The sequence below is a fragment of the Phoxinus phoxinus genome (genome assembly GCF_949152265.1).
Source record: "Phoxinus phoxinus genome assembly, chromosome: 5".
In the NCBI taxonomy this organism is placed as follows: domain Eukaryota; kingdom Metazoa; phylum Chordata; class Actinopteri; order Cypriniformes; family Leuciscidae; genus Phoxinus; species Phoxinus phoxinus.
The window spans coordinates 18,182,006-18,197,952 of NC_136880.1; the positions used below are offsets into that span (position 1 = coordinate 18,182,006).

A 15,947-nucleotide genomic window follows, 5' to 3' on the forward strand; every position below is an offset into this window, starting at 1 on the left:
TTTCCAAAACAAATTTTTACAACATATGATATTTCCCAGATCCACTGATATTTCCCAGATCACCCACTTTGAGCACACAAATATCAACAGAAAGAAAGTATAAACATTTCATAAGGAAATTATATTCTTTTTTTCTCCCCAAATGAAGAATCATTCCTTCCCATAAGTCAGCAAATATGTATATTTAATAAACAACGACAACATGAACAGAACGCACTGAGAAAAAAGCACAAAATAACATTTTAAAATAATTACAAAACATTATTCCCATTTCATTTTCGTAACATATAAGATTTAATATGTGTATATTCAATATATTTATAGGTCTATGTATGATTTTATTTTAAATATATACTGAAATTAGAAGAATATAGCTATTACAATAAGCAGGACTTTTCTCACATCTCAAAATGTTTCTTAAGAGCTAAAAAAAATCTGGGGTTGAATCATGTGTGGGGAAAAGCTGCATGGAATGAATCCTATTGTTCCATCAGTGTGCTGTGGATCTCCAGGAACGTGGGTCTTTCTCTGGCATTTCTCTTCCAGCAGTTGAGCATGAGTCTGTACACTGAATCCGGACAGCAGGACGGCTTCGGCAGATAGACCTGAGGGGTTCAACAAAACAGCTCAGCACTGACACCTTTTGTTTTTTCCAAGTTATTACATGGATTTTTCCTGACTCATCTTGCAGTGCCAGCTATTTTTAGGTATTGGAAGGGAGGGTCACCTGTTTGTTTTGGTCTCTAAAAAACTCGCCCTTGTTTTCGATCACCTGTTCGTCTGTAAATTGGGCATACGGCTGCTCCTTGCACAAGGTTAGAATCTCCCACAGGGTCACCCCGAATGCCCACACGTCACTGGCCATGGTGAACTTACCCTGTAGAAACACAAGTGGTCAAACAGATGTTTAAGAGTTTAAGGTGCCGCATCTTTGAGTCCACCGGTCTTACCAGAAGGATGCTCTCCCAGGACATCCAGCGGATGGGGAGCACAGCTCGTCCCTGTATGCGGTAGTAATCTCCACGATACAGGTTTCGGCTCATGCCAAAGTCCGCGATCTTGATGGTGTTATTTGTGCCCACTAAACAGTTGCGTGTAGCGAGATCACGGTGAACAAAATTCAGAGATGACAGATACTTCATTCCGGAGGAAATCTGAGAGGCCATGTTGATCAGTTTTCTGTAGCTAGAGAGAAAAAGAAGACATTTACAGGTATTTTATGCAAAATGTCCATCTCATGAAACATATGGCTTCAAAAGACATGGAATAGTGCAGAATTCAAATCAACAACTCTTGAGTGTAGTGTTTGCACTGAAAGAGAATATTATTTAAAGTACATTTTTATATTGGTGCAATAGAAAATCATGGTTTCTGGTTTGTTCAGTTTGTCTAAAAGCTATTGAGCTATTAGGGGTGTAATATTGTGTCACAATATATCGCAATACAAAAATGCAACAATGTGTATCATGATTCATCATGGATAGTGACAACCTGTTTTGTGTATACCCAAAATAAAAAAATGACTCTGCGTGAAAAAATTCAGGTTTACAGAGTTTTGGTGTCAGTACTACATTAAACTACTATATAATATTGAATATAAAGTATAATAATTCAATGGGTGAATATTTGTGGGTCCTGATAATGCTAAATGTTTTATGTTACCAGTAAAAGTGGCCAACTTTATTTTAAATATATCTAGTCAGTGACAGAGTGCAAGCATATCTGTATAATAAAACATATTTTACAAACCTGTATAATAATCCTGTATTTTCAGCTTCAGAATCATGAATATTTTTTATTCTGGTGTCACCATTGTCCTGTGCATTGGGTTACCAGCACCAAGTCCACGTTTATTCATTTACACCCACAATGTAATATCAAAATTTAGCATTTTAATCAACAATACATTTTTGTTAACCTTTTATCATATGTCTTGGAGTATCGCAATAATATCGAATCGTGAGTTCAGTATCGTATCGTGATATATATCGAATCGTGACGATGGTATCGTTACACCCCAAATAAAAAGGAACAGTTTGGGGGTAGCGAATTACAAGTAATGCAAGTTACAGTATGTAACCAGATTACTTTTTAAATATTTTTGTTCACTATTAATTATTACTTTTAAATTTACAATAAAATATCTGAGTTACTTTTTCATTTATTGACTGACACCTCGCCTGTGCAGATGTGTAAACATGATGGTTATTGCGGTTCTAGGCTAATGTGAACATGCATGAACATACATTGATGCACTGTAAAAAAATATTTTCATGATTGGTTATCACAACTTTTTATCTTTTGTCAAATCAACTTCGATAACTAATGTGTGAAGATGACATACTATTTTGAGTTTCTGTTTATTAAGACATTCTTCTTCATTGTATTAACTCAAAGTTAAACCAAACATTTTTTTTATTGTAGGCATGTCATGTTGTTAAAGGGATAGTTCAAAAACAGATTCAGTATTCCTCAAAATGAATAAAAATAGTTAAATGCAAACACAGAATATTGCACAAACCCGCAAGAAATAAATAAATATGTTAAATACAAAAATACTTTATGTATTTAATCTCACTTTATTAACCAATGTCTGCTGACCTTCAAAGAAAATTCTACTTTCGTATTAGCTTTTGTTTGTGGTGAAAATAAGAAACAAACAAAGAATGTTGACCTACATTAAGTAAAATGTTTAGTGTCTACAAAAAAATATATTGATTATGTCTTTAAAAAATATTTTTACTTTGTATTAATATTTTTGTCTTTGCAAAAATAAACGTTTTGTTATATTAAATTAAAATTTAAGGTTTGAATAAAACCTAGATATGGTGTAAAAAAATACTAATAATAATAACAATTTGGCTGTATCAAATTAGAGTTTTTTTTTTTTTTTTACTTGGTCCAAAGAATCATTTTATATATTTTTTCCAGTCTATATACCTGATGGCAGCCGAGTCACCGTCCTGAACTCCTTCATCCTGCAGCTCATGACGGGACAGGAACTGATTGAGGTCCCCGTTCTCCATGTACTCCGTGATCATGCACAGCGGATCGCTCTCGACGCACACCGCCAACAGGCGAATGATGTTCGGGTCTCTTAACCGCGAGATGATCCTGATCTCTTTCAAGAAGTCGTTCCTGAAAATGTAGATTTCCTTGAGGAAAGTTTAAACTGTCCTAAAATGGCTGGACAGCATCTGTAAAGCAAAAAAGCAGTGCTTCTCAGCAACAACAGGCACGTGACATCGACTGCGGGACACCTGCACCTGTGTGTTACCTCGCGTTTTTGTTTGCGTCCTCTCTTAGAGTCTTGACGGCTACGAGCATTGGCTCATCATCACTGATGTCGCCACAATGGTCCTTCATGAATTCCTGCATTCCCTCGGCTTCGCACAGATGAACCTGCGGCAGGTATGAACACATATAACAAATAACGTGACCAAGAATAGCTTTGTGGCGAAGAGAACTGTTCGCCAACCTCTCCAAATTGTCCTTCTCCAAGTTTCTCTTTAAAAGTCAGTCTCTCCCTTGGAAACTCCTCCAGAGCTCCGTCCCGTCCTGGAGATAAGGGCATGTTGACCACAGTGACACGGTAACTGTGAGCCCCGGTGGTTTCCTGCTGGGACACGATGTCTGCCTCCGCGTAGTGTGGGACCTCATCTGTAGGGTGGCCCGTAGAGGGTTCGGAAGGGGCATCGATCATTGCTGTAACACAACCATATGAACACACTGTGTTATGTTGTTAAAGGGATAGTTCACCCAAAAATAAAAAAAAAGCTGGGTATCACTTTAGTTTAGGGTCCAATTCTCACTATTAACTAGCTTGAATATTACTAGGATATTAGCGGTTTATTAGTACTTATAAAAGACGTATTAAAGGAGTAAAATGAAAATTAGCCCATGATTTACTCAGCCTTAAGCCATGGTGTATATAACATTCTTCTTTCAGACGAATACAATCGGAGTTGTATTAAAAAATATCCTGGCTCTTCTGAGCTTTATAATGGCAGTGGATTGCAACCAACAGTTTGAAGCTCAAAAAAGTGAATCCAGCCATGATAAAAGTGCTTCACGCGGCTCCGGCGCGTTAATAAAGGCCTTAAAAATATCCATATTTAAAACTATATAACTAGCTTCCGGCCAAGCGAACTTAAGTGTTAAGCACAACTTATGCGAGTAATGCGACGCACTACTTCTGATGTCACAAGTAGCGCAAGTTGTGCTTTAGACGCAAGTAGACTGCGTATGGCCGTTTGACCGGAAACTAGAATTGTACTTTGTCACATGTTAAATATTTATATTTTTCTTACACAAACTCTTCTTTGCTTCAGAAGGCCTATTTTAACCCCCCGGAGCCATGTGGAGTTTGTTTATTTAAAGTGAACTACTCCTTTAATGCCTTATTCTGCATGACCATATTCTACATCCCTTTAACGTGCACTGTGTAATATTTAGGAGGATCTGTTGACAGAAATGCAATATCATATACATAACTATGTTTTCAGTGGTGTATAAAGACCCTACATAATGAACCGTTATGTTTGTATTACCTTAGAATGAGCCATTTCTACATACACCGCGGGTCCCCTTACATTGCAATAGCCATTTTGCACTGGCATGTTTCTATAGGAGCCCTACACGGACAAACGCGTTTCGTCACTGTTGTTCTTCGTGCAAAGAATTTAGCTAAAGTCAGCGAATAAAACACTGAAACAATGACGAACAAGTAACAATAATATTCGCAATAACATCGTTTTACTGAATAATCAAGTAAACCTATAATTTATCTTTGTAAAGAAACCTCGTTTGGTTAACCGGCTACTCTCTGCTGTCTCAGACGACGACATCACTTCCTGACGGCCACCGTAACTTCTGTTGGTTGCCATTCGTAACCTCACCACTAGATACCGCTAAAAATTACACAGTGCACCTTTAATGTTACACAATTCCTAAACTTAACATTTTACAAACCTTCACCTTACTAACTATTATTAAGCAGTAAATAGAAGTTTATTGAGGCAAAGGTTGTAGTTAATAGTGAGAATTGGACTGTCATCATGTCAGCTAAATTAATAAATGTTAATGTCATTCCAAATCTCAATTGTTTCTAAAATGAGTGATATTGTGAAATATTATAACAATGTCTTTGTTGAAAAATGTATTAATGTATTTTTTAAAAAAGCTAACTCACCCCAACTTTTGAACAGAAGTGTAATTTTTGAAGAATCTTAATAGAGCTGTTTGCAGCATAAAACTAGTCCATATAGCTTTAGCTTTAGCGGTTTAACGTTAATGATGTTTGGCTAAGAGAAAACAATTATGTCCGATGATGTCATTTATGTAAGGAAGCCCTGAACCGCAAGTTAAAAAAATAAATGCCGTAAAAAAATTTATCAATTCTAGCATTTCGGGAATAAAGTCTAAATATTTCGACTTTATTCTCGAAATACAAGAACTGTTTTCTTTTTTTAACGTTTTTTTAATGCCATGTTGTTAGATTAGCACCTGTAGAATTTCAGATAGAAGCCCAGATAAAAGTGAAAAGCTACTATTATAGATCCATGTCAGAAGCAGTTCTATCCTTGTGAGGACATTCCATAGGCGTAATGGTTTTTATACTGTACAAACTGTATATTCTATCCCCTTACACTGCCCCTATCCCTAAACCTACCCATCACAGGAGACATTCTGCATTTTTACATTTTCAAAAATATATAATTTAGTATGTTTATTAACCCATTCCCCTCATGGGGACCGCTGGCTGGTCCCCACAATGGAGGTGATCTCAGGTTTTACTATCCTTGTGGGGACATTATGGTTCCCACAATGTAATGTATACCAAGTACACACACACACACACACACACACACACACACACACACACACACACACACACACACACACACACACACACACACACACACACATCGACTTTAATCTCAAAATGCTAATCTCTTTTTTTTACGTTGCGTTTCAGGGCTTCCGTATTACGGTCCAGCCTCTCACGATACATTGAATTGAGAGATTTTCATTGAATAACGCCCTAAATTTTGGGCTGTTCATCAAAGCAATTTTATATCTTTTCGGAGCACTTGGAATATAGCACAGAAGTCAGTTGAATACTTTCATGGTGATTTTTGTCCAGACAGACAAGGCCACACTGAACTGGCATTGTATTGAAAACCGCGGTGTGAAAATCTTTAAATATTTGTTTCACGAAAACATAACAGCATTTGAGTTTAGAATGACATGAAGGTGGGTAAATATTAATAGGGATAGTTTGCACCAGCCAGCCACACACACACACACACACACACAGACGCAGACACAGACACAGACACAGACACAGACACACACACACACACACACACACACACACACACACACACACACACACACACACACACACACACACACACACATAATGAGCATATAATGAGCTAGAATGAATAGGAAAAGAAATTCCATAATTCTTGAACACTGAGCAGCCCTAACCAAGGTTTTCCGTAGCCTGAAATTCTGGTAGTTTCCGTAAAAGTTGGGATGGCTCCTGGTAGTCAGATCCCATGGGGAAAATCCTTTCATACGTGGAACTGGACTCAACATCACTGGACAGAGAAGAGTGACGGTGTGTGAACGCCTCTCTCTGAACAGAAAGACGCACAGTCAGCTCGTCGTCCAGCATACGCCGAGAGGCCTGTGAGTGTCATGAACATGTTACATTAATAACCACAAGCTGACAGCGTGAATCTTAATGTATTGTCATGATATACAGGTTTCTAATGCAAAATATTACCAAAAGTCATTTTATGCACAGCAAATGTACAGCAGGCTTCAAACTCAAGTGTATAAAGTTGAGGTTGACGTTGAAGATGATAATCGTACCTTCTCAATCATCTTCTGCCAGACCTGCCGCCATAGTATGATTATTATGATGGCCAACAGAATGGCAATAATGGCCACCAAACAGGCTATCAGGATCCGTGTGTGGGTGTCATCAGTTTTGTGGGTGGGATCATCAACTGAAGAATATTAAGCGTGGAAAAGATGATACAAAATGTTTATATTTCACAGAATCAAAAGCTCTGTGCAAATGGACATCCTTTCATAAAGCTAATTATTGAGTTATGTTCCAATGATTCTATAAAAAGTCGACGTTATGATTTCTCCCATTCACATACAGTTTTTTACATTTTTATTATGCTGCAGCATTATACTAAAACTCAGCTTGATCTTGTGCATAAAAAATGTTTTTTACAGTAAATGTTTGTGGCCATTGCATGAAGAAGTAATGAACATCGGGGGGCGCTGTTGCCTGCAAATTCATATTGTACTGTAGGCCTACAACTGTAACAATCAAATGACACCGCAAAAAAAGTATGAATGGTATGTCAAATATTTATACCAGTTACCTGGATAAATACCTGGGGGTTGGTTACGTTTTCGAGGAACAAGAGAGGTGTTGTACATCGCTGTATCTGAAAGGCGAATTTGGGTGAAAGGCATTTTAAAATGAAGCAGTGCTGTATTTTTAGTATGCTGAAATGAATAGGCCTAAAGAAAAAGTGAACAGATACGAAAAGGAGAACTTGAGGTGAAAGAATTGAAACCTCTATTACCTGACTGGAAAGCAATTTCACTGAACATCATCCAGATGCCATTGAATACAAAACGGCACTTAATTGCGCTGGCCATGCGGTTTCCAAGGGCAACCGTGACAAACCGAGCACTTGGACTGATGTTGTCCGCTTTCGGCTTGAACAACACAGGATTGGGCTCCCAGTCTGAATCCGAACGGAAGTAACACATGGCCTGTCGGAAGATTTTTACGCCCCATGTGTACATGTTGTTGCAGTGGACCTATTTAAACAGGAGGATATGCATATATGCATTTAATACAAAATAATAATAATAATATATACATACATACCTATACATATAGCCTACATATACATACATACACATACATACATACATACATACATAGCCGAAAAAGAAGTAGAAATTAAAATATTAATTTATTAATAATATAAATTTCTGTTGATCCCAGGTTGGTCAGCAAGTGAACTGAACATGTCCCCTCCCGGTCGATCACCATACAAAAGATTATTAAAACATAAAGATTTAAAATGTACTTTAAAGGAAACCTTTTAATTTGACATAGTTACAAAGTGCACCTCTTAAAAGTGTACTTATGTGTGTCAAAAAACAGTCATGAAAGATTACTCTCTTTAAGTAGTTACACTTAAGTGGCCTTTTATTTATTGTACAGTTTTTAAGGGACATGGATTTCAGTAGATCAGACAAACCTTCATTGATGTGAAATTTCTGATCCGGTCAAACTCGAATGTCATCTCCACTGAGCCACCAGAGAAACTAGCATTGGTCCAGCCCACATAGTCATAGCCAGGCCAGACACCGTACACCTGACTTTTAGTGAAGTCGTCTAAACCCCAGCTTCCATCAGTGAGCTGGCCAAGACCTTCTGTCATGCTGAGAGAAAAAGAAAACCTTGTAGTTTAATTTGTATGACGTGGTGATATTTGCGTTAGTGTTTAGTGTGTGTGATCCTCTACCTGTAACTAATGGCTCCATCATACACTGTGTCATTTAAGTGGATTTGTTGGCCTCTGGAATTCATCTGTTGGCCAGAAGGGGCGCTGTAGGATACCAGACCATCTGCAGCACAGATACTTTTTTTTTTTTTGGTACCAAACCAGTGTGAATAATAAAGTTGTCACTCCTTTCCATACAAATACAACTAATGCAGACTTCAGCTTTCAAGCTTACAAAAAAGTTGCCAAAGCATCATAAAAGTAGGCTATTGGGGTAAACAGATCACCCTCTCATTATCTTACTAGAGGAGGAAATATCAGTCCAAATAACAGACCAAAAAGCTTTTATTTACTAAATGTCTTGACATTCAGGAAGAAAGAAAGACAATGGAACAACAAAAGGCTGAGTAAATTATGAAAAAGGCTGAGTAAATTATGAAATGAGTAAAGGCTAAATGAATCCTATAACGGCTTGAAACACATTCTACACTAGAATGTGAATGCAAATGCTTGTAGTTTTTTTATGCATAGTTGCGATCAGACATTTTAGGGAACTGCATAACCCTTTTGAGGTTTGTTAATGCCACAGCCTGCATGTGAGTACTTGCACAAAGAATATTTCTGACTTAGAAAGAACCTAGTTTACCGAGCCATTCACAGCCGTAGAGCTCCACCCTCATGCACACAATCATAGAGGGGTCAGTCACAGGCACGAATCGCACAAAACGAGCAATAATGGGAGGCTCCAGGTCCTTGAGCACGACATCATAGGCGTTATTGTTCCCTTCGATGATCTAAATAATTATGAGAACACAGACCATAAAATCACATAAAACATTTCACAATAAACATCATTCTTTAAGGCTTAAAATGATAGTTCACCCAGAAATAAATGTTAGGTAATCATTATTCACCCTTGTGTCATTCCAAAAACATTCTTGTTTAAAAGGACATGGATATAGGGAAAAATTTGTATTTCAACACTTTTGCATTTTTCTTTATACCCCATATTATTTCCATCAAAAACGTTTTGCGTGCGAATTCAAACTTTCTTGGGAGAAAGCAAATGTTTTGTGAGAGAAGCCTAAAGCATTGAAATATAATTTTCCCCATACATCTTATTTCCCCCCATGTCCTTTTAGGGCCTCAGTACACACGTTTGACTTCTCTTTCCATACAATGAAAGACATGAGTGTGATGAAATGATAATAAAATTATCAGACCAAGGTGGAACTGGAGGGACGCGGGAGCCCGGTGGATCTGCAAGAACGGCGGTATCTAGTGTAGCTGAGGGAGGGAGGAGCCAAGACGGAGCAGACAGGTCGACGGACTGAGGTGAAGTAAAGGGAACAGCTGCTGGAGGCAGAGTCAGGGGATCCTCTTGACTGGACGGAGCTGGAGACCGGAAGACCGAGGCAGATACACACAGAGTCAAGGGGCTGAAGGGAACCAGCGGAGGCATGGTTGAGGAACTGGCTGTTATTGGAAGAGGAGGCAGGAGAGGGGGGCTGGGTGGGAACTCTGGAGACACAGGAGACTTTGAACTGGGCAGGACCAAACGGGGACAGGAGACAAAGGAAAAATCCTCTTCCAAATAATTATAAAAACAGTTCACAGAGGCCAGCTGCAGCTCAACCTCAATGATGGGAATGTGGGCGGGGCCTTCCTCCATGCCCACGTATTCCACTAGAGTTCCCACGGGTCACACGATGTTGCTGGCTAACGCACCTGGTCAGACGTTTCACTAGCCTTGGGCTCCAGAGCGATGATTTGCTCGGTTCTCCCTTCAGGATCTGTCTCGTACATCAAGGCTCGCTCAAGCTCTCTGTCTACGGTTGGCTCTGGCATACGCTCCGAGGGTGATGGATGGCTGTGCTCTGGATCTGAAGTGGGGCTGGTGATCTCCACGGGGCAGATGGTGAAATCAGATCCAATATTCACCAGTCAGGAGAAAGTGTAAACAAGGCTTAATACGCAGTAGTCCAGCGTGGCGGCTGTGTAGCTGGTTCAAATATTATAACAAACACAACCAGAGTAAAACTGCAGCAGCTGCACATTGTCATGTTGTAAATAAGACAACATTTGTGTTGCAAACGTAAAATGTTACGGTTGTTGTTGTTATATTGGCGTATACCTACCAATCCAACGTCATTGCCATAGAAACCAATGCAGATATTCCGGAAAACGAAAGAGCGACATGGACACAAACCAATCGGATCTGAACATTTGCGATACACAGTGTGGACAGTCAATACTTTTAGATCAGATTCCAATCGGATACACAAATAATCGGATTTGGACTGAGAGTGTGACCGTAGCCTATGCTATGTCCACTAAAAAGAGAGCGTTTTCACATCTGTTTCCTTACAGTAACTCTGGAACAGCCTTCCTGATAATGGTCGGGGCTCAGACTCACTCTCCCAGTTTAAATCTAGATTAAAGACGCATCTCTTTAGCCACGCATTCACAAAATGCATCTCATAACCTTGCACCCCAGTTGTATCAGATGAAAGTGAAAAGACATTTGGCGAATATATGTTGTCCCATACACAGAATTCATGCTCTTCATTTCACCCATTCAAGTGCTCACACACAGCAGTGAGTATTGAACACACACACCCGGTGCAGTGGGAAGCCATTTTTGCTGCGGTGCCCAGGGAGTGATTGGGGTTATGTGCCTTGCTCAAGGGCACCTCAGTTTGGGTGCGATTGGAAGATTGAGATCTGGAAGAGAGCGCTGTTCATTCACCCCCCAACAATACGGATTGTGAAAAGTGCTATGCAAATGCAAAATGAATTGAATTGAAAGATCCCAGTCTCAATGGAATTGACAGAAATAACACTGCCACTTCACCTGTCGACCTTGTCTGTCTCGCCAGGAGACCCAGCGGGTGCCGTCCCGGCTGTATTTAATCTTGTATCGCTGGGCAAACTCATTGCCCACTCCGTCTGCGTGCCGTCCCTGCGTGCCAACAAGAGTGAGAAAATGAAGAGTACGAAGGTCAATCTGCAGAAATTCTTTTAGACGGTCTGGTTCAGCCATGATGTCCGGACACCAGGCCCCATCTCCATCTCCATCATCAAAATCCAATCTGGAACAGAGAGGGATGCGCTCAAGAAAATAACTTCTATCAGTGTTTCTGATCAGTTTTCAATGTGTGATCAGAGTGTTGGATGTACCTGCCATATCGAGCTGCAGTGGACTCTGACCAATGGCTGGAAGCAGAAATATCTTCATCCTGAATCTGGCCTCCAGTCATCCCAAGCGGGTACCTACATACAGCTGTCACAGGATGACATTTAGGAAGGTTAAATTACACATACTGACAACACTGGCATTTTCCATGCATTTCATTGTGATTTTATTTTCATTTATATACAACTTTTAATTTCTGTTAATAAGATGTTATTTTTTATATTTTTACTGTAATTTTGTTGTGCATTTTTGTAATTTTTATTGGTTTGAGTCTATATAGTTTATTTTTTAGTTTTTTAATGTATTAGATTTGATTTATTTAGTTTAATTATTTTAGGACTTATTTTAGGAAGAGATAGTTCACCCAAAAATGAAAATTCTGTCATCATTTACTCACTCTGATGTCGTTCCAAACCTGTAAGACTTTTGACCATCTTTGAAACACAAATGAAGATATTTTAATTAAATCTGAGATATTTCTGTCCCTCCATTGACAGGCTACGCAACTACCACCTTGACACTTCAAAAAGTTCATAAAGAGACCATACAACGAATCCATATGAATTTTCTTAGGGGGGCTGGGTGGAAATTTTAGGGCTGAAAGCCTTCCTAAAAGGGGCCAAGTGATGCCTATGACAGTACAGTAATACAGTCTCCTCTGAAAGAAACTAGACCTTTCTTGAAGGCGAAATGATCCTGCATGGGTTCTTGGGTCAGCTGTAGTTTTTGGGACTGAACGCATCACCTTTTTTGTTTCCTAAAGTCTAAGAGCTGTAGCTCTGCTCCGGAGAGGTGGTCACACAACCTCTACAACGTGAATCCACACCCTATAAGCAAATACCCAAAATACCACTCAACCCCATCCATGAGGCCTCAGCAGAAAACAGAGAGACTTTTATGTTCATGCCAGGACAAGCTCACCATGCACCGAAGGGCTTACTCAGCTTTGAGTAGTTCTTTCTCTTAAAAAAAAATATTTAAGGTAGAAATTTAAATGATATCTGTTGTTACTGTTGCAGCAAAGGAGGCCGGGCTTCATCATAGACATTTTTTTTCACACTATTTACCAGTAAACACTTTCTCTAACGTTAGTGTATGATTCCTGTTTTTTTCTTATAGTTTCTACTTCTCTGTAACCATAAACTAGAATTCGTAGAAATAGTTTGCTGGGAGACAGATTATTTAAAACTTTTGCCGTTTTCGTTCTATATATACAGTATATCCCAACACCACTGTAACTTAAGGCAGCACTTCACTTCACATGAGTAGTGCGATGATAAATAGACTCCACTGTACAGGAGTACGAATTGGAAAACTCAGTCAACCAGTGGATAAATACTTCACATCCCTCTAAATTTGATTTGTAAGCCTTGGCATTTAAACAGACACTGGACCCCTAGCATACAGTAGCTTCCTCCATCCCCTACCTAACGTCAATTGCATGCCTGTGGTGAAACACTATAATAAATCTAATGGGACATTTCAAATACTGTTAAATCAACAGTTTTTGGAAGTAAAAAATGTCTTATAATTTACAGTGTAAAGTTTTGTACATTAGGGTTTTATGTTGCATATTATGTTGTTAAAGTCAGCATGAAATCTAAATGGACAATTCTTGTTTTTTTTTTTTTTATGGAATATTGGCGTATTTCTTTATGAATTATTTATCCGTAAACATTGTTTTTTAATCGTTTAATTCACTTGTCCTCGTAATATTGAATCAAAATAACTTCCCCTTCCTCTTGCAGCGACATCATCTCCTCTCTTCTCTGATGATGTGTTTACTGGCGTGAGGGCGGGACAACCTGTCACTCACATGACATCACAGCAATAGCAAACCACAACCATCCAATCAATTCCCCATGGACAAAATGAAGTCCCGCCCTATATTTTGTCTTTTTCAAGAAGCCGTTTCATTCAAATATGTGTCACAATAGGGAAGACAAGACTATTGCAACTTTTGTTTCATGATGACTTTAAATTATAGTTATTGCATTATTTGAATGTCATGTGTGTTACCATGACATTAAATCCATGTGTTACATTCTGCAACTTCTTGATGAGTTTTGATTTATCGTGTGGCTTTCTCTTTACCACCTGTGCTTTTTGGTGGTTGTCGCATTATAAAGATCAGAAAAAGAAGAGGTATTTTAGTCATTCAGCAAGTTATTTTATCATTATATCAGTAAATAAAAAATAAAATAAAAAAATACAAATATATATATATATATATATTGCTACCGTATTTTTACGGTACAGTTCTGACAACCACAACTGCCTTTTTTAAAATTATGTATCAATTATGTAATTTCCTCTAGTTTTTCTCTTTATTCTTTCATTATTTATTCACACATTGACACAATTGCAGCAGAAGGGATGCTGAACTAAGTTCTCCAAAAGTTTGTGAAAAATCAGTGCTATTATATTGATGAATTCACAGCACATTCGACAGAAACATGTTGCACAATATAATGGTATGAATTAAAAACGGTTCCTCCTTTAATTTAGAAATTGTATTAATTATTCTGCATTTCACTCACCAGGGATGACCTGTGACTTCACGGCTCCAACCAGAAGCAGGACAGAAAGGTATTGTCTCATATGGAACATCTTATGATTGTAATTCCTGTAAACAAAATTAAAATTAATTTAACAAACTATTAGATAGCATAATAGTGTAACTTTATAAGCAAAGGTTGTTTCAGAATTAGGGCGAAGAATAATTATAAAAAAAAATTATTAGAAATGTTTAAATAGTTAATTATATATTTAATAATAATAATGTAATCAATATAATACATTATACTAAGATTTATTTGCATTACAATAACCACATTCTTACATTTTTAATACTTAAAAAAATCAAGACTTGTCAAAACATAAACCCACAAGATGAGGAACAAAACGGCTCTTGTAGGTGTGTTTGCCCTCGGGTCAGTAAGTTCTCCCGGTATACAAAGTCCACTATGTGAGTGCTGTTTATTTATGTTGCTTATGGCTCCAGTCAGATGCCTGTGGGAGAGCAGTACTGTATTTACAGGTATTCACGTGGAGGGGTGACCAATGGGAACTAACTTCTTATGGAGCACAAAAGTCTACTACAATCATTCATAAACACCAATTTGTGCTTAATACTTCTCTATATAAGCAGCTACATTGTTTTACTGAATTAAAAAGAAAAGCTGACAGGAATTTACCAAATTTGACCTGGGAAATTTAGGTTACAAAACACTGTAATTTATTTTTATTCATGGACAATAGTTGATTTAATTTTTTTTCCAATTACTGTCCAGAATTAATTATATTATTTCAAATGAATTACCAGCAAAGACTCATGACTGAAAATGAGAAATCATGAATGATTTGTTGAGCATAGCCTATGAAACAAACTCATAATCTAATCTAATGAATCAAATGAAACATCCTACAAAACACAAGAGACACTTACCACTTTCTTTAGCCATAAACTCAAAGATCACTGCCTCTAAGTATTAGCCTTTAAGCAAAACATAATCCTCCTCGTCTTCACGATCCATCCTGAGGGAAAATGAGAGGCTGGGGCAAGTGACCCTCATACAGGAGCAGAAATAAACAGAGAGAGAAAAAAAGATACAGTCAGCACCATTCTGGGGAAAGTCCAAATAGCCCAGATTTCATCGAAACAGAAGGTTTTAATTATCACAGGACCCTTTCACATTATTGTTCACTGTTTTCACATCATATCATTCATATATGTGTATATATCAGAGTTGTTTTCGTATTGATATACTATTATAGTTTTTGTTAATATTTTGAACATTTTATTTATTGTATTTTAATTTTAAACTATTATTATTTTAAGTTATATTATTATTTTTTATTTAGTTTTGGTTAAGTTTTATTAATTCTGTTGAGTGTTTTTTTTAGCATTTTTTTTTTTTAAATATGTCTATAGTTTTTTGTTATTAAGCTTAAGTTTTCCGGGGTTTTTTTAGTTCGTTATTTAGTACTTCCATCTAAACGAAAATGAGAAATACTCCCTCAACTAGCTGAAATTTAAGTGTTTTTATATTTATTTCTGATACATTTTTCTGTTAGTACATTTTCTCTGGTTTTAGCTTTAATTTTCGTTAACGACAGTATATACGCAAACGCTTATGTGTGAGCCAGTGTCTGAAGCACGTGTGGAAGCATGCCAATTTCATTGGCCAAATGGT

At 37.7% G+C, this 15,947-nt stretch overlaps 1 protein-coding gene across 1 annotated transcript; it reads right to left on the reverse strand.

Moving 5' to 3' along the window:
* Positions 1-164: 164 nt before the first annotated feature.
* ddr2b (discoidin domain receptor tyrosine kinase 2b) lies at positions 165-15,300 on the reverse strand. The gene is made up of 17 exons (XM_079613440.1): positions 15,200-15,300; positions 14,292-14,377; positions 11,736-11,838; positions 11,410-11,647; positions 9,202-9,349; positions 8,577-8,679; positions 8,310-8,493; positions 7,620-7,860; positions 7,413-7,478; positions 6,886-7,022; positions 6,496-6,697; positions 3,479-3,705; positions 3,278-3,402; positions 2,941-3,138; positions 951-1,185; positions 728-877; positions 165-605 (listed from the first exon to the last, which is right to left on the reverse strand). The coding sequence occupies exons 2-17, from the start codon at positions 14,359-14,361 to the stop codon at positions 480-482; spliced, it is 2,553 nt and encodes an 850-aa protein (XP_079469566.1). The 5' UTR covers positions 14,362-14,377; positions 15,200-15,300; the 3' UTR covers positions 165-479.
* Positions 15,301-15,947: the final 647 nt, after the last annotated feature.

Excerpts from the sequence above, each read along its gene's own strand:
- ddr2b (XM_079613440.1), bottom strand. The coding sequence starts at position 14,361 with ATGTTCCATATGAGACAATACCTTTCTGTCCTGCTTCTGGTTGGAGCC. Across the intron at positions 7,861-8,309 it reads GAAATTTCACATCAATGAAG|GTCCACTGCAACAACATGTA; the intron begins GTTTGTCTGATC and ends CTGTTTAAATAG. Across the intron at positions 7,023-7,412 it reads ACCCCCAGGTATTTATCCAG|TTGATGATCCCACCCACAAA; the intron begins GTAACTGGTATA and ends AATATTCTTCAG.